Raw genomic sequence first — 21889 nt, forward strand, 5'->3', positions numbered from 1 at the left:
GGCAGTGTCGGTGATGCAAGTACTGCAGCCTAAGGCTCTTTCAGCCTTGGTGTCTACGGCAAGAAAGTGTCTTTCTGATATTATGCCTCGCTCAGCCTGGAGGTTATCACGTTGTTGGACTGCGCCACAACAGGTGCAACGCCACCGAGCTCATATAGACCTTCCGTGATCGTCGCTGAGCAAAACGTTGCCATTGAACGACTATGGACCCTCTTAGTGTTACCGCAAACGTGATCACGGTATTACAGGTCGCCAACTCCATTATAACAATATGCTACGAAGTCCGTTCAGCTCTCAAGCAGAGTCCTTGGTCCCTCACCAGAACCATCGACGAGATAAGAGACCTTCGAAATGTGTTGGAGAGCTTGGAACAGGTCTGCCGCGCGCTCGACACATCAAAAGAGTCTAACGCAGCACGTTTCCGCACATTCCAACTACTATGCGAGTCCGAGACCAGCCCGTTAAGTCGCTGCCTGCAGGAGCTATTGGATCTAGAGAAGAAGATCAACTCCGACAAGCAGACTCCTGGAAGGTCAACTCTGTTGGCGAAAGCGCGAGTGTTCGCCCAGGTTATGGGCTGGCAGCTAAAAGAAGGTGACGCGAAAGTTTGTCTAGAAAGAATGGAGCGGTGCAAAAGCACTATACTTCTGGCGTTGACCGCAGATGAGACGTAGGCTGCCCCCACTTCATCATTCATCTCACTCTCAGCTCATCTAGCCTTGTAGAGCTTTGCTCCTTGACATCAGGAAGATGACCATCTCTCTGAACGAGACCACGGCCCATGTGCATGGCAATGTTTCCAAGCTCCTCACTAGGATAGAGAGCGCAGAACTAGGTATGTCTCTTTACAACATCCGACTTGCAGCTGCTGATGCGCACAGATGATCGATCCCGAGCTCTTACACATTGGCTTGCTCCAGTAACGCCGTGGGAGAGTCATGAAGCAGCCGCTTCTGCAAGGAGATCTGGAACAGGCGGCTGGTTCATCGAGTCGAAGGTGTTTCAAGCCTGGGCTGTCTCTGGCAATGCTGGACTATGGCTGAGCGGCTTTCGTATGTAACATTGTGACATCAGAAGTGGCCGTGCTGACATCTTCGCTTAGCTGGGTCTGGCAAAACTATCCTCTTGTGAGTATGTGTTGAACTCTCGAGTATGCAACAATTAACTTGACCGAAGCGCAAACGTCATCCAGTCTCTCGAGAGTTTACTGCCTTCTTTGCCGCAACCCACGTTGGCGGCGTTCTTCTATTGCGACTTCCGCAAGGCCGAAGCACATGACCCCACTAATATTCTAGGCTCTTTGGTCGCGCAGATATGTTCCCAAACTGGGGCCAGCTATGACGAGTTAGAAGCTGCTTTTGACCATAGTCGCCATTCGAACAAACGGCCATCCATTGCCTTGCTGAAAGATATGCTATGTTTGCTTTCCGCGTCGAGAAGAATCATCTTACTAGTCGATGCGATTGACGAATGCGTTCAGCGGAAGGAGTTACTGTCATCCATGGCTTACCTTCAGAGCCTGGGAAGGAATATCAGCATCTTCCTTACCAGTCGGCATGAGCTCGATATTCAGGATGCACTGGCTTCATTCGAGCTCATTCAGATGGAAGGCTGGACAAGAGAGGTCGATGAAGACATCAAAACGTATATCGACTACAGACTACAAACTGATCGAAGTTTGTTACGACTGAAACCGTCTGTGAGAGATGAGATTAGTGTATGTTTACACGAAAGATCTTGTGGAATGTAAGTGCCTCTTTCATGGACTTGCGTCACATGTAAGTAACAATACAGGTTTCGATTGGTTCAGTGCTGTCTTGATCAAGTATCTGCGCTTCGTACCGTCCGCGATATCCGGACCACTCTCCAGCACCTCCCACAGGAGCTCGGACAGATTTATGAAAGCATATTAATGAGAGTTTCCGCAGCTGATACACCCATCGTTCGCAAAGTCCTACTCTGGCTCTCATTCACGGTGTTGCCAGTCACACTAGAGGAGCTTCACTCTGCTATTGCTATTGAACATGGCTGCGAAGAGCTGGATGAAGACTCGTGCCTAAGCAGCGCAGAAGAAATAATTGCTGTTTGCGGCAGTCTGATCACAGTCTCAACGAATGGGCCAGGCCATGTCCGTCTCGCTCACCTTTCTGTGAAAGACTATCTGCTTTCAGAAGACATTCGCAACGGCCCTGCGACAGCCTTTGCGCTCAATCGGACAGCAAGCTATCGCGAACTTGCTTTGGACTGCCTAACCTATCTCTCTTTCCGGAGCTTCCAGAGCGGCCCTTCAACCTCTAAGGACGAATTCGCTGCCCGCTTGGCAAACTATCCTTTCCTACGCCATGCGACCACATCCTGGACATACTATCTACGGGCAGCTGAAACTCCAGAGAAAGCATCAATCCAACACGACGAAAAGGTTCTTGCGTTCTTGTCTCCGTCTAATCACGAAGCGTTCATGTCCTGGATCCAAACTTTGAACGCCGGGTCTTCCTCGGCCGGCAGCAGTTGGTCTTCGTATCCAAAGCATGCAACCGCTTTGTACTATGCAGCATCTTTCGGGTTGCTCCACGTATGTCAGCATATCATCCACCAAGGAGTAGACTTGAACGTTCCAGGAAGTCGATACGGAGGTACCGCGCTGCATGGAGCTGTATGTCGTGACCAATTGTCGGTTATTCGCGCACTACTAGAGGCGGGTGCGGACGTCAATAAGTGTGATTTTGACAAAGTTACTCCACTGCATACTGCTTCAGCAGAAGGCTATGTGGGCTGCGTCAAGCTGCTGCTGCATTATGGGGCGAACAAAGATGCGCTTGACAGGGGTGGAGAGAAGCCCATTGATTGGGCTAGGAATGCGGAGCAAGATGACTGTCGGGATGTACTCGATGCAAATCTTGTAGAAATTGCAGAGCCCGTAGCTGGTGCGGATGAGGCGAAGATGTGGACTGGATGGAAGGGGACGTACGTTCCTGTTTGGTCGTCGCGAGTATAATGTCTCCGCTGCGCAAAACCCTGGGTAGGCCATCTCGAATCATACTTGAAGTGTCGCTTGCGAGATCATCTCTATTGGTTATTTCTTTTGGTCATGAAGCGGACGGAGAAATCGTGATATTTTGATAAATGCATATGATGCGAGAGCCTTTTGAAACGCGTCACTCAGGCTGCGTATCACATTTGGTCATAAACCACATGAAACTCCTTTTGCACCCTCACACCCCCTAGCGAGCCTGCGATGTCTTCTCTAGTCAAGCCCTCCCTAGAACTCGATAACCATGTCGCTGCCGATCGACTCTGCTCCACATTCCTATGTGTAGCGTCGCCCTTCCCGGAGTATACGGTTGTGGATAGCTCGATGCCTTGCTGATGACGAAGAGGCTCTTCAGAGATGCTAGGCGTTCTGTTAAGACTCCCGGTGAGACGGTTGCATAATGAGTTCCAAGCTTTATCGGAGGTCCGCCCCATTTTCGAATCGTCCTGGGTGGTTTTGGCGGCGCTGCTCCTGCCCTTGGACGTCGTCCGTATACCACCCCGACTTGCTCCCATATGCGTGCTCATACCGCCGATCTGTAGATGCGAGAGGAAGGTCTGGATACGAGGTAGTGTAGCGTGATTGATCGAAAGGTGAACAACGATTTGATCCATTACGGCCCATCTCAGTTGCGATCCTGGGATGTGATTAGCGATATGCTTTGATGAGAACATGGCTCCTTACGTGTTTGATCCTCTAGCTGAAGAGCTTTATGAATGACTACCATCCGTCCAATATCCACGACGCAAATGAGTAAACGCGATCCGAACAGCCAAAATACAATGGATTTGGTATGGGCTTTCATTTGAACACCCCGGATAAGTGGAAAGATCCAGAAAGCAAGCACAGTGTCGCTTAATATGTTAAAGATAGTGATCGGATAGTACACGTTGCCATGTGTAGAGCAATTCTTCGGACTGAGTATCCAAGGTTGTGGTAGCTGGCATTGGAAGGCGATCAGAAAGAGAGAGAGTAGTGTGTAGACAGCGACCATAGGTATAAGCCATCTGGTAGCTTGAGGCCCGACTTGTTTTGGAGCGATGCGTTGGAACAGAACAACGAGCGATAGTTTAGCAAGAGCGAGAGCAATGACGCCCGAGATTTGTGCGGTCCAAAAAAGCTATAAGTATGTGTTTAGTATAGTCCGCAGCCCTTGATACAACTGTTTACCTTGAAGTAATGAGCCATTTGCCTGTCATCAAGCGTATCCTGGTGTCTGCCCAGGCCTGCTCGGACGCAGAAGTGGGACAGGATGGATGTGAAGACACCAAAACACTGAGATTTATTAGCAAAGTGAGTACAGGAAGTTGAGACGTGAATTCGTACAAGTCCTGCACCAAAAACGATGTCATCAGACTCGACCTGATGGAACTTTTGCCGCCGCATTGCCATGCGGACAGTTGCGATGAGGATACTTGTGACTGGAAGAACGATGGAGACAATTGTGTTGATCGGGCCATGGTCTTCGGCCGTGAGTGCGGCTATGGGTTGAATAGTGCCAGCCATGACAGAGCGACGAAGTAGTGTTGGAGTTGGCACGACAGAAACGCTGACGTCTAAGATCACTCATACTAAATGTCCTTCTTCACGACCATGCAGCTTACTGGGTTCATTCGGGCGTTCATTCGTGCAGGCACGGCAGGAGCAAAATCCTTCTCGCTGACAGCCAACATAGGAGTTGGCGGGCAGTACCCTGCTCGCATAAAACAGGTGCCTATGATAAGAGAGTCGCCGCCGCTCTTAGGAGCCTCATCTCATACGCGACTATGAGGCGCAGTAGGAATGATATTGCTCAGAGCCCGTGCCGGCCTCGATGATCACGTCAGAAGGACTCAAAAGGGACATGGCGGTAGGCGGTGTCGCCTGCGAGCTCATCTCTCGTGGCCTCATCTCGTTCCTTCCTTTAAACTGAGTGACAGCTGTCAGAGGTCAATTAGCCGAGGCGTAAAGTATATGGTGCTATTCAAAGCAGACTTAGGCTTGCACAAGAGTATCATGGACGGTGCAAAGGTTCTAGCAAGGCCACAAATGCCCACTTACGCGGCCTACCAGGGTGGGTGTGATGGCGAAAGGCAGGTCGCATCGCTCGAGAGTGACTTGGGTGTGCATCCTCAGGAACCGAGCGGCTGGGTGCCCGCCGCCGCGCACGGCTTGAAGCGAGGTTGATGAAAGCAGTAGAGTACCGTCAACGTAGGAAAAGATTGAACAGGTCTGCAGCCTACATTGACATCCATGGGTGAGAACATGCAAAGTAGGCGACCTGACTTCGATGTAGACTCCAAACCTGTTCATGTACACATCCTAAGTCCCTTGCGATGCGAGAAATGATGAATGAAGCTCGAGCGCGAAGCCCGGAAGGAAGGTGGAGTGATGATTGAGGCGACGGCCGAAGAGCGGTTAGCAGTGATAATGCGCCAAGACCCGAATGAGGTTAAAGTCCCGCGCTAATTTCCATCAAGCCCTCGGGAGGGTCGGGCCCGTGCCGTTGCTGTTCCCCCACCCGCACGGCAATGCTTCTTTCACGCCGCCTCAGATCTGAAGAAGACAAAGAGCTGCGAGTTGCAGCTGCTAGCGCCATCATACAATGATATTCCTTGTTAATCAGCAGACGAGCTGCTGTGCCGCGCGCGCAGAAACGCCAATCCTTCAATTATTGCTCTGCTACCTAGGTATCTCTTCTACTACTACCTAGAGTGCGATTGTCGAGACTCCATAGTGCATCTGCTAGCAATTTATGTCTTACAGGGAGATGATGAGGGGGACCGTTCAGAGGCGACTTGAAAGCAAGGAACTTACCCTGCCAATGCACATTCAAGGTAGCATTCGAACGCAGCTTCCGACCACCCCAACGAACTGTTTTAGACACCTCGCGTCGATGCAGATTTGCGGCGCGGACATCCTGCGACCCCCACCGTCTCTTTAGCGACTGGGTAGGTCTGCTTCTCGAGCTTGACTACATGTTACAAGTTGGAATCCTGAGATCCGCCCGGGCACGGGACGTAAACAGGAAGTATACCGCAGCTCGCTTCGCAGATGTCAGGATCTATGCCGCTCAACAAGAGGTCGGCTCTAAAGATCGTGTGTGGTCAGCCCCAGGATAAAACCTCCGAACCTCATGTCCAGTGAAATCCCTTACCACTCACAATGCTTCGTACTTTGACGGTATCCCACGACCACGACGCATCTCTACGACCCCTTCCTCGTTTCATCGATATGGACAAAGATGCGGCGCTTGTCACGACGACCGTTCCAGATTATCATGACGGACTACGGGAGAAGACGGGCAAACCCAAGGATGACACACTCCCCACTGGTTCCTCAAGTAGTGGCGGATTTCAGGTAAGTCCCACTGATCCATTGCTCAAAGATTGGCCAGCTGATTGCTCTCTCAGCGCTACATAAACCAACTCGCCATCAACAACTTTGGCTTCACACTCCAAGTAGCATGGGAGGCTGTTGGCTTGTCATTCCAGCTTGCATGGCTGAATGGTGGCCCTGCCGCGCTCGTCTGGGGGTCTATGATCGCTGGCGTTGGCTCTACCCTCGTCGCTACAGCTTTGGGGGAGATGGCCTCCATGGACCCCACCGTAGGTGCACAGTACAGATGGTCGGCGCGCTTCGCTTCATTCGCTCCCGAATTCTGGGGGTTTATTCAGGGCTGGATCACAGTCATTGCCTGGATTTGCAGCTGCGCCGGCGCCTTCTCCTTCATGTCGAATACTTTATCCGGCTTGATCATCTTTAACAGCCCAAGCTACGAACCAAAGGCCTGGCACTCGACAGTGTTTCTGATCGCCTTCCTCATTGTTCCGCTGGTCCTCAATCTCTACTTGCGAAAGATCATCAACTATCTGGAAACGATTGGTGGCATTTTCCATGTTGTCTTCTTCGTTGCTATCGTTGCGACACTCTGCACGCTTGCGAAGCGCAGTACACCCGAATACGTCTTCATGACCTTGCACACAGACGCCGGTTGGGACAATCCCGGTGTCGCGTTCTCTATTGGCATGCTCGCTGTAGCATATCCCATCAGCAGTTTTGATGGTGTCCTCCACATGAGTAAGTTGCGCAACCCAACTCAACTTCCAATCCCAGTGCTAACATGGTCCACAGTCGAGGAGACCAAAGAACCTCGCAAGCGGGTACCCAAAGCTATGATCTTGGCAACCTCTCTGAACGCAATCATGATGATCGCCTTCTGTATCTGCTTGATGTTCTGCATTGGTGATGAAGAAGCCGTCGCGAAATCGATCTTGCCGATTACGGAGGTCTTCTACTCCGCGTAAGTGCACCAACTAAGAGGCGACACACGTTGGATACTAACATACTGCAAAAGCACAGGGTCTAAGGCAGCATCAACGGCAATGACAGTTTTGATGGGGCTTCAACTCATGGTTGGCAACTTTAACATCGTTGCATCCGTGGCTCGATTAGTCTGGCGATTCGCATCCGACAAAGGTCTTCCTTTTCACCAGCACTTCACCTACGTGAGTCTTGACCATGCCCATGGTGATCGACTGAAACTGAAAAAGCTCTAGATCCATCCGACGCTCCAAGTTCCAATACCCGCACTCTTTCTAGTTGGCTTCATCTGCTGCCTTCTATCACTCATCAACCTCGGTTCCGCAGCCGCCTTCAATTCGCTCATATCCCTACCTACCATCGCGCTATACGTATCATACCTCGTCCCAATCTCGCTATTCACGGCTCGACAGCTTGCCGGTAAACATCCGAAGTACGGGCCCTTTCAATTGGGCAGATGGAGCATTCCGATAAAGCTCTGCGCCATTGTCTACTTGGTATACGTTATCATCTTTGTATCGTTCCCAGCATCAAGACCGGTGACAAGCTTGACAATGAACTATGCGCCACCGATTCTTATCGGGTTCATGGTCATTGCGATGGTGGATTGGTTTGTTAGAGGTCGCAAAAAGTTTGAGGTACCTACAGCTGCACTCGAACATGGAGAGGACGAGAGGTAGTAGGTGTGCATGTTGGAGGCTGTGTGGTAACATAGAATCAAATTTTGACTCTGCTAGTAGGCGAAACCCGTCCTATTAGTAACGTCTAATCGATATTGATCCCTGAACGCCTTCGCAATGCCATACATCTCTCATGAGCCCTTCACTAGCTAGCTGCACTCCATCAGCATGCCGTTCTGCAGTGGAAACCAGCTACATTCTCACTTCTGTCTGAGCCAAAAAGACATCTCAGCCCACACGTTGGCCAAGCTGCAGCTCTAAACAAAGTATGAGAACACCATCGCCACGAAGCCCAGAGCGAGAGCGCTAGGTGCAGCTCCCGCCATAGAAGCACCAGAAGCCTCAGGGATGTTGTTCGTAGCCGCACCACCCATGTACCACGACCCGATGTCCGTTAACTTTCCGTCCTGGGTAAGCATCGCAGCGTTCGCACCCACATTGCTAACATCCGATCGGAAAGCACCGAAGTAGGAATAGTGTGTGATGTTCCTGAAACAGCATTAGCCAACATTATCACTGCCTAAAGCCACATGGGGCGAATACTCACGGCCAACTATCAAAGCTCTGCGCACTCATATTATAAAAACTCTGCGTCTCCTCAAGCGGCTGATTCGGGTATCCATACTCCGTAACCCATACTGTCATATTCGGCCACATCGTCGTAACACGTCCAATGTGGCTCATCATGCCCTCGAAGTTGCCATACCAGTGCACAGGGATGAAATCGGGGTTACATCCTCCATCACACTCGTTGAAGAAGTTTTCCAGCCACTGCCATCCGGATTCCGCGCCTGTGACACCCGGTGCGCCTAGCTTGATGCCGAGTTCCTTGAGGGGCTCGATTTCGGCTTTCCAGCGTGCAGCCGCGGTTGTGACGGCGAGGTTGGAACCGCCGGTGCTGTGGCCGCCGTCGGGTTCGTTGAAGCCGAGGACCGCGGTTATGTTCGCTCCGTCTTTGATCTGCTGCTTCACGGAGTCGAGGAAGGGGGTGCCGGTGTCGCTGTCAGAGGCGCCCCAGAGCATGGGCACGAATTGTATGTCTGGGTTGTCTTTGTAGGCGGATGAGGGGTCTTTTTGGTAGTTGTAGTACCATGTTGGAGGAGAGGGACCCGTTGTCCAAATCTTGTCGTCGTCGGGGTGGTCATCGGAGGGGACGTAGACAAGGCCGCGTTTTGACGATGTTGAGGCCGTGGATTGTGCGGTTGTGGAGGTTGTGCTCGTGAGCAGCACCGTTGCGGCGCTGAGGAGCGCGGTTCGTCGCATCTTTGCTGTGAGGTTTGTGTGAAGTGCGCTCGGGCGTAGCGGTGTATGAAATTCGACTTTTTTTGGAAGTGGATCTGGATGTTCGGTACCAGCGATACGAAGATAGGTCGCGAAGGGGTCCGTTGCTGATTGTTTAGTCGCCGTGCGATTGGGTGTCGTTATTCGGTGACACCTCAAGATACCTCTTTGCTCGTCGCAATGGGCAAAGACAAAGTAGACAACAGGAGGCGATCAGGAAGGCAACGAAGCAAGAGTATCTTCCAGGAAATTTCCAACTCTTCTAGCCAGCTCAGCCACGAAAGAAATCCAAAGCTGTCAGGAGAAACCTCGAAAGCGAGTCGTTACGCAAGCCACAAAAGCGCCTTTGCAACCGGGCCAAGGCGAGACAGTTAACAAGCCGGGTATCGTACACAAGTACAGAAGTCCGGGAAAAGAGAACAGGAAACGAACGATCAGCTACACAGCGAGGGCCTTTCTTCCCAAATAGATACCCGTACGAGTCAAAAAATTGTTAGCTTCCAACGCCGTCAAACGTCAGGACCTCAGCACCTCAGGTACTTGAGAAAAACGATGCGCTACAAGGCTGGAGATAACAATATAACCCCACCGCCCACCCACGCTACACCTGCACCATGGCTGTTAGCATCTATCGAAAAGAGATAAACCGGCATCTTGGGAGCCGGCTAGATTGCTGCCGCGCCGCTCAGAAAAGCGTAGTGGCGTCGCCTAGGTAGGTTTTGGAACTTCTGGTGACGCCTGCCGTGACGCAGGTACAAGCGCCCATAAGCCCGCGCCACACAAGGGGACAAGGGACGACCCAAAGTAAATTCTCGGGAGATCGACTTTGCCGGAGGCGTTCGGCGGGAAAAGCGCGGTTTTACGGTGGGACGAGAGGATGATATTGGGATGTACATCGAGCGATCTGAGTGATCGGCAGGTACGAATCTGCGTCGGGCTGTTGAGAGTTTTGCGTCGTTCATCTCTGTTCACATGCCACATGTCGCAGCCCAGGCAAGGTACGTCGCTAGAATGTATTGGCTCAGGGGTGGCGCATGCGAAGTGTGTCCCAACATTTCGGGGCTGCAGCGAGTGTTCAGCTGGCCGGCTAGGTAGGCTTTCTGCCTGCAGGGCTTATCGGCGAAAGTCAACATCGCACGTGCCCTGGACGATTCTAGCCCAGATGCCGCCGAGCCGCGTGTAGTGAGATCTCAAGACATGGCATTCTCTGGGCAGACATCACTCACAACCACGGAGAGCTACACGAAGCTGCGATATAACAGTTGGGTATTGGTATTTACATCTTGCGCTACATCCTAGTTCACATTGCCATTCCCTTTCCATTTCCAACTCCTCTCACTCCAGCCCTTTTCCAACCTTCTTCTCCTTCACTCCACCTTGACGATATAGCAGAAAAGATAGTGGTATGTGTGCGCGAGCCCCAGGCTTACCGCTTTGCATGAGATTACAAGAGCTTGTATCAGATCTTTCTTTACACAAAAAAAACTCGATAAACACAAGGAAAAATTCGTAAATACACAGACGTGGAGCGCAGGTATGGCTCGGTCCGTGTGCGGGAGATAGATGACTGAGGATATGGTTTGACCGCTCTAGGGTTTGTCAAATGCGACCACCGCGATGCAGACATAGGAACAAAACAAATAGGAGATTATGCCTAGATGGCGAGATGTTTCGCCTCTTTAGGTCTTCGCTCTTGGATGACTCGAAAGGTTGTTGGCTTAGTACGCATAGGGGCCAGGGGGTCCTCGTGGTTGTTGAGGCTGCCATGGCGCGTTGGCCACGTAGCCGGGTGGTTGGTGGAAGCCAACTTCCGCATCGCGCCCTGGACTGCTCTCGCGGCTCAGGTTCCGCTCATGCGTTGCTGTGCGACCGAATGTGGATGCATCGGCAAGCAAGTGTCCTTGGTCATCACCGAATGAACGACCACCGGGACCGTTGTATGCGGTGTTTTGGTCCGCGAGAGGAACGCGGTCGTAGCCGGCGGTGCGGGGACCGAACGGCGAGGGAAGCGATGTTCGCTTGTACTCTTGAGGGTCCATGAGTAGCGAGTTGCGTGCGTCGAGAGGAGTGAGATTGTCGAGGTCACGAGCTTTCTCTGCAGGGGCTGTTAGATGGTGTTGGCTACCAGGGGATTGAGAAGACTTACCAGCTGCCTTTCTCTTCTTACGGTGAGGGTTCTCCTTGCAGCAGATAATGATCGCGTTGACAGCGATGAGGATAGCGAGGACACCAGTGAGGGAAGCTTGTACAACAACAAGAACCAGACCGGTGACGGTCTTGGTGGTCTGGCTCATGCCCAGTTCTTCGACAAAGACCAAGATGCAGACGACCGACAGGACGCGAACGACCGAGATAGTAATGTTGATCCAGGTGCTAGACTTGAGCGTGTACGGACGGGCCCAGAGAAGCATGACAAGAAGAAGCGACTCGACGATGAGTTGACCAGCAGCCTGTGCGAGACCGTGGCCATCTGCTCCTGCGATAACGCAACCACGAGCGAACATGAAGATGATGGCAGGTACGAAGATCCACCAGTAGCTCTTCTTGTAGTTCTCGTAGAACATGCTGTACTTGCGCCAGATTTCCTTGTCCTCGTAAAGAGCGTCGGGCTTTCCCTCCATTTTCTTGAACTTGTCCGCAGTGCTCCAAATCTTCCAGGTGAAGAAGGCCAAAACTCCGGTGAACGCGGCTAGGGTAACACCGGCGAGTGTCTTGACAGCCCACGAGTCTCCGTTCTTGAACTGGTAGACACAGTAGAGGACCCAGATACCGTAGAGCAGGAGAATCAAGTTGGTAATCGTCTTGGCTAGAGTCCACCAGTATCGCTTGCGGAAGCTAGTTAGTTTCTTAGGGAAGCTGCCGAATAGTGCCCATGTCTCCAGAATGACCTTGAAGAGGAGGATACCAACGGTGATGGCGGCAATAATGATGGCGAAGATGAGCAGAACCGTCATGAAGGCGTTACGATCGGGAATAGTGTACTCCTGGATGAATCCCTGCATGTCCTTCGCGTAGACAATGACCTTGTTGTCACCTCCCTCTTCGGCAGTATCGTTAACGTTCGTGTTCAGTTCGTCGCGAGCGAACAAGACGTCAAAGCTGCGCTTGGTCAAGGTCATATTCTGGTCCACGTGTACGAGGGTAGCGTTCTTGAGGAACTCGACACTGCTCTGCGTGAGGTTGCCGCCGGTGCTCGCACGGAAGTTGTCGATGGAGTGCTGCATTCCCTCCCAGTAGATAAGACCGGTGCTGAAGGCAAAGTTCTGGGACCAACTGCGGTATACACCGGGAACGTCAGCGCTCATCATGCCGTTCAAAGCCATGGCCTGGAACCATCCGATGACGTCGCCGAAGGTAGGACTGGATTGGGCCGCACCAGGGTGTCCAGCGCCAGCGAGCGAAGCCAGACCAGTGACAGCCAAGGCAGCTCCAGCAATTCCAGCGGCGATGTATTGTACTCCTGCGGTGGAAAGTGATTGTCCGTTGCTGACTTGAGAGGTAATACAGGCCAGGTCCTTGCCTCCATCTTTGGCCTTGAGCTGCATCCTGGCTTGACTGTCGATGTCGGGAATGTTGAAGGCGATGCTGGGGATTTGGGACATGATGCTGTCGGGGATGCTCTGCTCGCCCTGTGCGCCGAATGTGCCCTTGGGAACTGCTACATGTTAGCTTGTACATTCTACGCATATCGTCGCTATGTGCGTACCTGGACATAGCTGGTCGACCTTGTATTCGCCATCGCAAGGGTCGAACTCTTTGTTGTACAATTCTCTGCCGTATGCGTTGACGGTGAGAATTGCCATGACCTTCTGCTCAACCTCGTTGGTGCCGGACACATCGAATTTGACCTTCTTGATAGAGCGGTCGAACTCGATGTTCAGCTTGTTGACCTTGATGTCTCCTGTGCCTTCCAGACAGGAGCTGAAACCGTTGGTCTTGAGAATGTCGGCAGCCAGTACGCTCAGTGGCGCCGATGCCAGTAATATGAAAGGTGCGAGCATGGTCGAGTATGTCGCGTGGGGCCTCATTATCGGTGTTGTGCGCCCGGGGGCGTTCCTCGAGGGGCGGGTGTCGACAGCGAGCGACGGTCGCAGCAGCGAAAGTGTCGGGCGACGTTGGTATGCGCGGGTGCTTGGCGACAAAAGCGAGTGTAGCAAAAGAAACAAGCAGTAGATTAAACGGGGGTCGGCCGCAGGTTCAACCTTTCTCGTGCCTGATGGAAAGCGGTAAACAAAGGCAGCGTCCAGAGGGAAGGCGCGTCGAGGAAGCGGCGAGCCGGGAAGAGGGTTTGGGGTCGAGTCGGCAGGTACGAGGGACGCAAAAGTGAAACGACTGACGAACGAGGGAGCGATGTGGTTGAAATGAGGACGAGGCGCTGAAGCCGGTATTCTGCCTCTCTTCTGAAACCGTGCGGCGACAGCCAAGGGGGTTCACTCCAATCAGGAAGGGACGCGCGGCGCTAGCCTCGATTAATTCCGCGATGGCGCAGTCGCTGGATCCGACGCTATCGAAGGATGATGGGTGTTGGGCCGCGTTCGAGAACACGATGGGATGCAGATGGGGTTGACGTTGGGGACATGTCAGGGACTCTTGCGCGAGCCGGGGAAGGAATGCTTTTTATCGTTGGGTCGTCACTATCCGCTGCTACTGCGAGACACGCTGCCCTCACACGCCAGTACACCACTACTGTCGTATACTGGCAGCTGAAGACTGCTACCGTGCAAGGCGGGCCTATCAGACTACCCCGGTCCGCTCGAGACCGTTGCCGTCGCCAAGTCAACCATCGTGTCATCGATGCGGAGTCGCAAAACTGCCTGAAGCTTCAAGCCGTGCACAAAGAGCTTATCTCGCCATCATCATCTCTTGTGCACGCAAAATCACAGGAGTTCATCATCATCAAATTCACTTTGGTAGCCTGCGCCGATGACCCCATGGACGGCGCCAGCGTGGCTGTGCAACACCCCAGGGTGGTAAAAATAGATGCTCGGCCACTAGGTGAGAATTTGAACACTGCAGCTGCCCAAAGAGACCAAGTGCTGCATCGAGGGATGACGTTCCCTCGTATACTGTAGGCCCGAAATACTTTTGTTGTGGTTCAACAATCTGCATCTGTCTTTGTTATGATGACGGTACCCCTTTGAAAGGAGATGAACATGATACAGTCAGAAGAGGAGCTATTCTACACCTTCTGTCTTTGTGTTTGTGCTATGCGATCGGCGTCTGGTAGTTGCGCGGTCTAGAAACTTTGAAGGCTTCGAGACCTCGAGAGCTGCGTGATTAAGCCGATCACTAGCCCCAGCACCCGCCAGCCGTCACATCAGCCGTGGCCAGGCGCCCTCGTCATCTGCACAGTGAGACCACCAAGACCTACACAACAGCCACCACAGTTGCGCGCCACACTACAACCGAGTGCAAACCTCACGAAGAGACGTCTTCACTGCTTTCATCTTCGATTCATTATCCTGCTATCTTTCCCATGCAGGTTTGGGGGCCTAATCATCCGCTCATGTTGGTGCAATCTCACGCGCAATTTCATACGCCCGCCAGTATCGCTCCTTCACTACCTGGGTATAGCGCTCTGAATTATACCTCTCATCTCCGTTCCGTCGGTCGCAACAGATCGAGGTGATCTCTGATGATAGTGCACTCTGGTACCGATGACCGTCGACTGAGATGCATTCTGTCACGTGAGCTAGCAACCGAGCTCGTGCCTTCTTCTTACGCATCCACATGCTATACCTTCCACAACCATTGAATCATCGCTGCTATCAACGCGAAATAGAAGTATTACGTGTCTTCCCTTCAAGTGCCTACAGTGGCACAAACCCAGCTGGAAGCTGCTTCCCCTCAACCCACGCTACAACAGTCTCCGCCCAAAGCCGAGGATTCTGCCTATTCCAAGGATGCCTCATATCCGGATGCGTATAAGCAAGAGTCAAAGTGTTGTTTTCTTTTCCAATCTTGACGAGTTTGCGAGCAGCCTCCGGGCTATCGCTAGATGGAACCAGCCCACCCTTCCCAGCGACAATGATCAGGGTTCGTGCAGACCATGGGTGCGTTTGCTCTGCTGCGCTGTCGGTTTGCGCGACCTGTGTGCAAAGCGATAACGAAGGACTATTTGTGGGGCGGAGATCGGTACCATCCATGAGCCAGCGAATCCAAGGTCGTGGGACAGCGTTTTCAATGCGATTTGAGGCCCAGAGCAGGTAAGGTAGTAGCGGAGCTTTGGACACAGGCGCTTCGCTGTATCCAGAGATGAACATCGATTCGACGACATGACGGTAGTTCGCAGCAAGGCAGACTGCGATAGAAGCACCGAGACTGTGGCCAACAACGTGGGCTCGACCGCCGATAGCTTGTGCCTCTACCAGACGCGCGATATGCTCTGCGGATGTCTCGATAGAGAACGGTATGTGCGATGAGTTACCGTGTCCAGGACAATCTGGTAGAAGGAGATGGTAGTCATGAACATAAGGTACCACCAGTTCCCAGTCGTGGGCGTCTACAAAAGCGCCGTGTATGAACAGAATGGTGGAGTTGCTGTCTTTGTTGATGGATGTATGCCAAAGGAGTGGGTTTCGGCCATCCTGGACAGCTTCTTGCATTCGTTGGGTGGCCATTTGCATGCTCTCTCTAAAACATGGCTATCTTCGAACGAGGGTTGTGATGTGAAGATGGAGGTTTCGCTGACCAGTTCAGACACAAAATGCGTCATCGCCGTCATCGCCAAAACACCTCCGATGTGGCGTAAAGATACTGAGAGGCGTTTTGACAGACCAATGAGTGATGTTACAGGCAGTACGCAGTAAGCACGGGTGGTTTTAGTGCTTACGCAAATGCAGCCATCGCTATCATTATTCGATATCGGATATAATATCTCTGGCTTTACCACCCGCGTCCTATCGCATCCAGTAGTGCTAAGGACCTTACATCTCTGGCCTTCGTGACTGAGCAGTTATATCTGTATTCGCCGTCGATAGCTATCTCATACACATACTCGTCTATACTGAAGGCCACTTGTACGACATCCATTTCTCCAGCGTACGATTCCACCCACCACTCCCAAGCTGAATGTGCACAAACATATCCACATACTGCTTCCACACAATATCCCGTCCAACCATATAACCCAGCTCTTCAAACGTGAATGTGGCGTTCGGGTTAACAATGCACAGCACATCAGGATGCAGCCGAACCTGTAACTCAACCTCGATGATATCGCTAATCATCGCATCGGCATCACCGTCCATGACAGCTTTGTAAACAGCATTGTTGTCCTGCACCAACATGATAGTAGCGGCCTTCAAATTCGCCCGATCAAATGCTTCATTCGTACCGCCTGGGTTAACAGCGACTTTAACACCCGCAGCATCAATAGCCTCCAGAGACGAGAATTTGTCTATATCTGCGCATCGCACGCAGGCCGCCTTACCAACGCGCTGAATCGCGGTAGAAAAGAAGACCTTTTGCGCGCGAGCTAGAGTAATGCTGACGCCGCTCATCGCGACATCGAACTTCTGCGACACGAGGTCTGTCGTGATGTTCGTCCAGATGGTAGGAACGAACTCAACTGGACGTGGGAGGCCGAGGGAGTTGGAAAGTGACTGCGCCAAGTCGATATCGGCGCCGATGTAGGTGGTGTTGATGGCTGGGGTGGCGGGGAGTGCGGTTTGGTTTGTTACTTTGTAGGAGAAGGGCTTGTAGTCTCCGGTTGTGCCAACTTTGAGGTAGCCGCGTGCCAGGATTTTGTCGAGGATGGAGGTTATGTTGGTGTATGCGGTTGGTGTTGAGTAGCTGTGGGAGATGAGTATGGCGGCCTGCAAAATCGCGGGTATTGCATTACTTGGGAGAGTATTCCGCGTCATACTCGTTGTTTCCACTCGAAGCCGCGGCGAGAGGGTTGATGAGCAGGGACGCTGCGACGAGCACTGATGTAGGGTTCACCATGTTCACGAACCTTCTTAACCGCCGATGTTTAACTCACAACGGAGATCGTGGAAACTTAAGGGAGCTGGCACGTAGTTATACTAATCTCCGATCTCCGCAATTTGGATGCTGACAAGCTCCGCCCAGCCTCCAGTAGATCCTTCATAGCTCGAAATTCTTGCCATCTTGAAGATAGGTACCCGGGTATCGTAACTCGCTAAATACCAGTTCCACAATTGGGAGAACACACGACTGACTGATGAAATCAGTCATAGGCTCAAGTCTTGATACTTAGCGTCCGCGACGTTTCATCGTACAAACAGTATCTTGGGTCCTGTCTTGGCAGGGCTCGAGCGATGACGGGGTGTTGTAATCGGCCGACGAAGGCCCGCTCCGGACTTTGATACGAGATAGACATGGGCATTGCTGATTACATGATTGTCCATTCTAGTGTCGCACGTGAGCATTGCCTGGATCTTTGGTTTGACCTGCACTAGATGCACTAGTGAACATCTTGAGGTCCATCTAGCCCCCTTGCCTGCAGGAGGATATCAGCGTGTGCCAGCTATTGTCTCAAAAGCTCTTGGGTTGTAACGAAGAGTAAGCAACCGCGAGGCCCATTCTCTACTAACTTCTCATCAATATTGCAATTTGTGCCTAAATACCACCCTCATTCTTCCACATACCACCATATATATAGCTAGTCTTCTTGCTAAACCTTTGAACCTGTTAGAAGGTCCCCCAAAGCTCGAGTTGCATCCCAGTCTTCGGCTTTTTGTACGTATTTGCTCATATGTTGTGCTTCCCCCAGCCACTGGTTCCACGCGTTAGTCGTTGGCACCCATTCCCTTGCCCAGTCAGTCTTTTTCGTAGTATGAATGGTTGTCCAAAGGCATTCTGTATAAGTCTCATGTTTAGTGATTTGCGGTGGATCGATATCCAGATCGATGTGCCATGACAAGCGGAGCGGGAGGATTGCGGCGATCCAATACAAAAGATTCAAGACCGTATATGTGACAGCAAGTGCTGCTTTCATTGTCCAAACGGCATTACCGAATAGTACAATGGAGCCCACAAGAGTGAGCCCACCCACGGTACCGGTCAAGCCGCGCCCTGTGAAGGAGCTGACCGCGTAGTTGATGGTATCAGGATGGAAGTAAAGAGCACGCGCAATCTCCTCGTTGCATTCCACAACCGTGAAGGATCCGTTTGGAGATCTGATAACAACCGTACCTGGCGGTATTTCAGCCATTGTCTGTCTGACATGCGGAAGATATGGCGTCCAACGCATCCCGACGCAAAGTAGAGGTGTCGTAAAACTCATGACCAGGATACCAGTAAGTGCGACTGCGTCCCCAAGCACAAGAGCCCATGCTGCCAGCCCGAAGCTCAATGCGCAGCTGAAGACAGCGATCATGTTCATTGGCGAAAAAAACATGGGTCGAAGTGGACTTCTTTCATGCCGTTCATGTGCTTTCTCTTTCAATCTGATCTTCACCACACGTGTCGTGGATGGTGGTAGCTCAGGCCCGTTCGTGTATAACATTCGACCGAAATAGTGTAAGCCGGGCCTGGTATTGCCTGAATAAATCCCTACCACCGGTGTATCCTCTTCGGTTTCAAATTTCCTTGGTCGTCGCGCAAGGAGACCCTGAGGCGCGGGTATCAGTCGTGGTAGGAAGCACGTCCACGACATGCAGATCTGCTGGCTGCAAGCTTCGATGTTATGCTCGCCTAAGAAGGCTAGGATGTTGACGACGTCGAGGCTCCAGTCATCGCGCAGTTTGGGGAACGTGATATCGATCATGCTGAATGCTGCTTGTAATGTCGACGTCTCGCAAGATGCGAATGGCGAGTCGACAGATAACTTGAACAGGAGCACGACAGATGCTGGCCCCTATGTTACAGTTAGGTTTTATACTGGTTCAGCTGCACGAGGGGCGTCATGCATGGCTTTGGGGCTGAGTTGGTGGGCGTCAAGGCTGAGTAGGTAGGCTCAGCTGAAGCCACCTACTTATGCTCGTTGCCTAGGTAAGTAGGCGTGTCAACCTGACGGACCTCGGGAACCTTGGAAGGGTCGAAATGCATATCTGAGCTTTCTGTGCACTGAGATGCCTAGTTCTTGCGAATCAAGTAGTCGCAACAATGCGATGCCCGCGAGGTGATTTACGGTGATAGAGTGACAAGACCGCTAATCAATCAGCCACGGCCAGACTCATGGTGGCGTCGATCTACAGTACAAACCCCGCTAGTGGAAAGTCCGTGCGCACCAGGCAGTCACTCCGCTCTGCATCTCCAAAGACGCGAAAACCAATGAACGGTCATCAAAATTGCTACCATTTGTCCTCTCGCTTATCCGATTTTACTTCAAGGCTTCGTTGCATGCATCGCTACCCGTACTTGAACCCGCTTTCGGCCGGAAGATATCAGATGGGAGATTGGAACGGCAAGAGCCTCGTGGCTACAGAGAAGACTACCTACCAGCCTGTCTCCCGTTTCCCACAACATCCCGACTCTCAGTCGCAAATTATACTGCCATTGCTGCGCATTTCGTTCTCGCTTGCGCTCCCCGAATGTTAGGGTCTAAGACAACGAGAGGTCGCCAACTTCAGGCCCCACTAGCCGGTTTTGCTGGCCGTTGATTCGAGCGAACGAAATCCTCCGCCTCCCGTAAACTTGCTACCCCAAGGCTCCATCTCCACCTTTGCAACGTCACTTGCGGAGAGTGGTTCTTTGCCTTCCCTTTCCAGGAACCGTTACCCATCTCAGACTATCCGACCGGACGGATCGTGGTTCGCGACAAGGGTTTCGCTGTAGGAGCAGCATGAGGCGCCATTCGCTCACACATGGCACACAAGATCTGCCCAGGCGCGAGAGACAGATCCGCATCATAGACGGATGGCGGTATGATACCTGGGCATATAAGAATAAGTGATTCCCCAACGAACACCGAGGTTTATATCTGCACCGCTTCGCCTTCCACCCATCATGTCGTCCACCAAAGCCGGCCTTACGGCTCTCGCCTTGGGGCTCTCATATCTCTTCACCCCGGCCTTTGCCGTCCCTTCGCCATCCTATAACTCGGTCAAACCTGTCAAGGACCCATATTCTAGGGACTACTGGCCTGCGCCTCGAAAGATCACCGGCCAGGACTTGAACGGTACGCTCGGTGGTGTCCACATTCATGACCCCAGTGTTGTGCTCGGACCAGACGGCCACTACTACTCATTTTCCTCTCATGGCTTGGCAACCACCTCCCGTGCTTCGAAGAAGAACAGTCTGGAAGGGTACTGGGAGGTTGTCGCTCAAGTTCTGGAGCCGCCTGGCAGCATTGATGATCCCGCTCAGGCAAACCGTCTTTGGTAAGAGGCAGCTACTTTGCAAACACCGTAAAGAATTGTGTACTAACACTATAATGCAGGGCCCCAGATGTTCACAAGGTCGGTGATACCTATTACTGCTACTATACCGTCTCCGACTTCGGCGTCTCGGAGTCCTTCATTGGACTTGCCACCTCGAAGACCCTGCAAAACGGGTCCTGGACCGATCACGGCATGGTCGTGTCTTCCAACAGCACCGACGCTCCCTTCCCGCTGAGCAAGACTAACACCATCGACGCGGCTTTCATCCAAGACGCCAAGACCGGCAAAAGCTACCTCTCCTACGGCTCCTGGTGGGCCAATCTCTGGCAGTTCGAGTTGACCAAGGACCTTAAATCTGTCAAGATCCCCACTGCCCGTCAGCTGAGCTATACCTACAATCCCGCGCTACCGACTAAGGAGCAGGCGTACGCGAACATGTCTCTTTCCTGGGGCGGTGCATCCGCTGAGGAGGCCCCATATATCAACTACAACAAAGGGCAGGGCTTCTACTACCTCTGGTACTCGGCAGGCTTGTGCTGCGGCTATAACCCTGCTGCGCTGCCTCCTCCTGGAGCCGAGTACACCATCTACGTTGGCCGCTCAAAGGCGCCCCGCGGACCTTTTGTGGACCGTAATGGAAAGGATCTCGCCGAGGGTGGCGGTAGCATGGTCTACGGCAGCCACGGCAACACGTACGCACCCGGAGGACAGGCGGTGATTTCCGACTACCGCGGAAGTGACGTTCTGTACTACCATTACGTCAACACGACATTCGACCCGCTGTACCGGGACAACTTCAAGTTTCTGGGATGGAATCCGATCAAGTACGTCAAGGGATGGCCGGTGTTGCAGAAGTGAATGGGGGAAGGACTCGGACTCCAAGCAGACTATGTATCATAGAAGAGAAATGGGTATAGTATGAGCAACCGAATCTACTGGTCTTCCTACACCGCATCACTTACTAGACCTATCAGTGTTGTGGTGGCAAGAGCGGGGACTAGCGCCCAATCTCGATTTCCTCCACCCTTCTAGTAATACCGCTGTTATAGTGCCACGCATCAACCAATTCCTTCACATACGACCATAGGACACTGAGAATTAGGCTTCCCGTCCGCTCAGCCATATACAAGCAGTGTACCGGCGGATTAGTAGTTAGGTGGGTGACCACTAGCGAATCCCCGCTGTTGTATGTTTTTGCCCTCTTTTTGCCCATGCAGCATCGCCAACACCGGCGCGTTCAAGTAAGAGAGCCTCGCATCTCTTTGCTTGAAAGCAAACCTTTTTGGAGCCCTGAGCCCAATATTGCT

The 21889-nt window shown here is 52.3% G+C and overlaps 6 protein-coding genes across 6 annotated transcripts; 3 read left to right on the forward strand and 3 right to left on the reverse strand.

The window, feature by feature from the left end:
- Positions 1–203: 203 nt before the first annotated feature.
- Positions 204–1060, forward strand: J4E93_006163 (uncharacterized protein; the record flags this gene model as incomplete). The annotated part of the gene is made up of 3 exons (XM_049344081.1): positions 204–605; positions 751–835; positions 882–1060. The coding sequence occupies 3 exons, from the start codon at positions 204–206 to the stop codon at positions 1058–1060; spliced, it is 666 nt and encodes a 221-aa protein (XP_049198516.1).
- Positions 1061–6175: 5115 nt separating this feature from the next.
- On the forward strand, positions 6176–7317 carry J4E93_006164 (uncharacterized protein; the record flags this gene model as incomplete). Its single annotated transcript, XM_049344082.1, has 3 exons — positions 6176–6370; positions 6424–7090; positions 7145–7317. 3 exons carry the CDS (start codon positions 6176–6178, stop codon positions 7315–7317), a joined length of 1035 nt encoding a protein of 344 aa, XP_049198517.1.
- A 953-nt stretch (positions 7318–8270) lies between these two features.
- Positions 8271–9276, reverse strand: J4E93_006165 (uncharacterized protein; the record flags this gene model as incomplete). The annotated part of the gene is made up of 2 exons (XM_049344083.1): positions 8271–8502; positions 8561–9276. The coding sequence occupies 2 exons, from the start codon at positions 9274–9276 to the stop codon at positions 8271–8273; spliced, it is 948 nt and encodes a 315-aa protein (XP_049198518.1).
- Positions 9277–11012: 1736 nt separating this feature from the next.
- J4E93_006166 (uncharacterized protein) lies at positions 11013–13295 on the reverse strand (the record flags this gene model as incomplete). The annotated part of the gene is made up of 3 exons (XM_049344084.1): positions 11013–11389; positions 11441–12949; positions 13001–13295. The coding sequence occupies 3 exons, from the start codon at positions 13293–13295 to the stop codon at positions 11013–11015; spliced, it is 2181 nt and encodes a 726-aa protein (XP_049198519.1).
- A 3000-nt stretch (positions 13296–16295) lies between these two features.
- On the reverse strand, positions 16296–17241 carry J4E93_006167 (uncharacterized protein; the record flags this gene model as incomplete). Its single annotated transcript, XM_049344085.1, has 2 exons — positions 16296–17088; positions 17138–17241. The coding sequence occupies 2 exons, from the start codon at positions 17239–17241 to the stop codon at positions 16296–16298; spliced, it is 897 nt and encodes a 298-aa protein (XP_049198520.1).
- A 2967-nt stretch (positions 17242–20208) lies between these two features.
- On the forward strand, positions 20209–21440 carry J4E93_006168 (uncharacterized protein; the record flags this gene model as incomplete). Its single annotated transcript, XM_049344086.1, has 2 exons — positions 20209–20582; positions 20642–21440. 2 exons carry the CDS (start codon positions 20209–20211, stop codon positions 21438–21440), a joined length of 1173 nt encoding a protein of 390 aa, XP_049198521.1.
- Between the last annotated feature and the right edge of the window lie 449 nt (positions 21441–21889).

This window comes from Alternaria ventricosa (assembly GCF_023758065.1).
Source record: "Alternaria ventricosa strain BMP 2768 chromosome Unknown scaffold_10, whole genome shotgun sequence".
NCBI classification, from domain to species: domain Eukaryota; kingdom Fungi; phylum Ascomycota; class Dothideomycetes; order Pleosporales; family Pleosporaceae; genus Alternaria; species Alternaria ventricosa.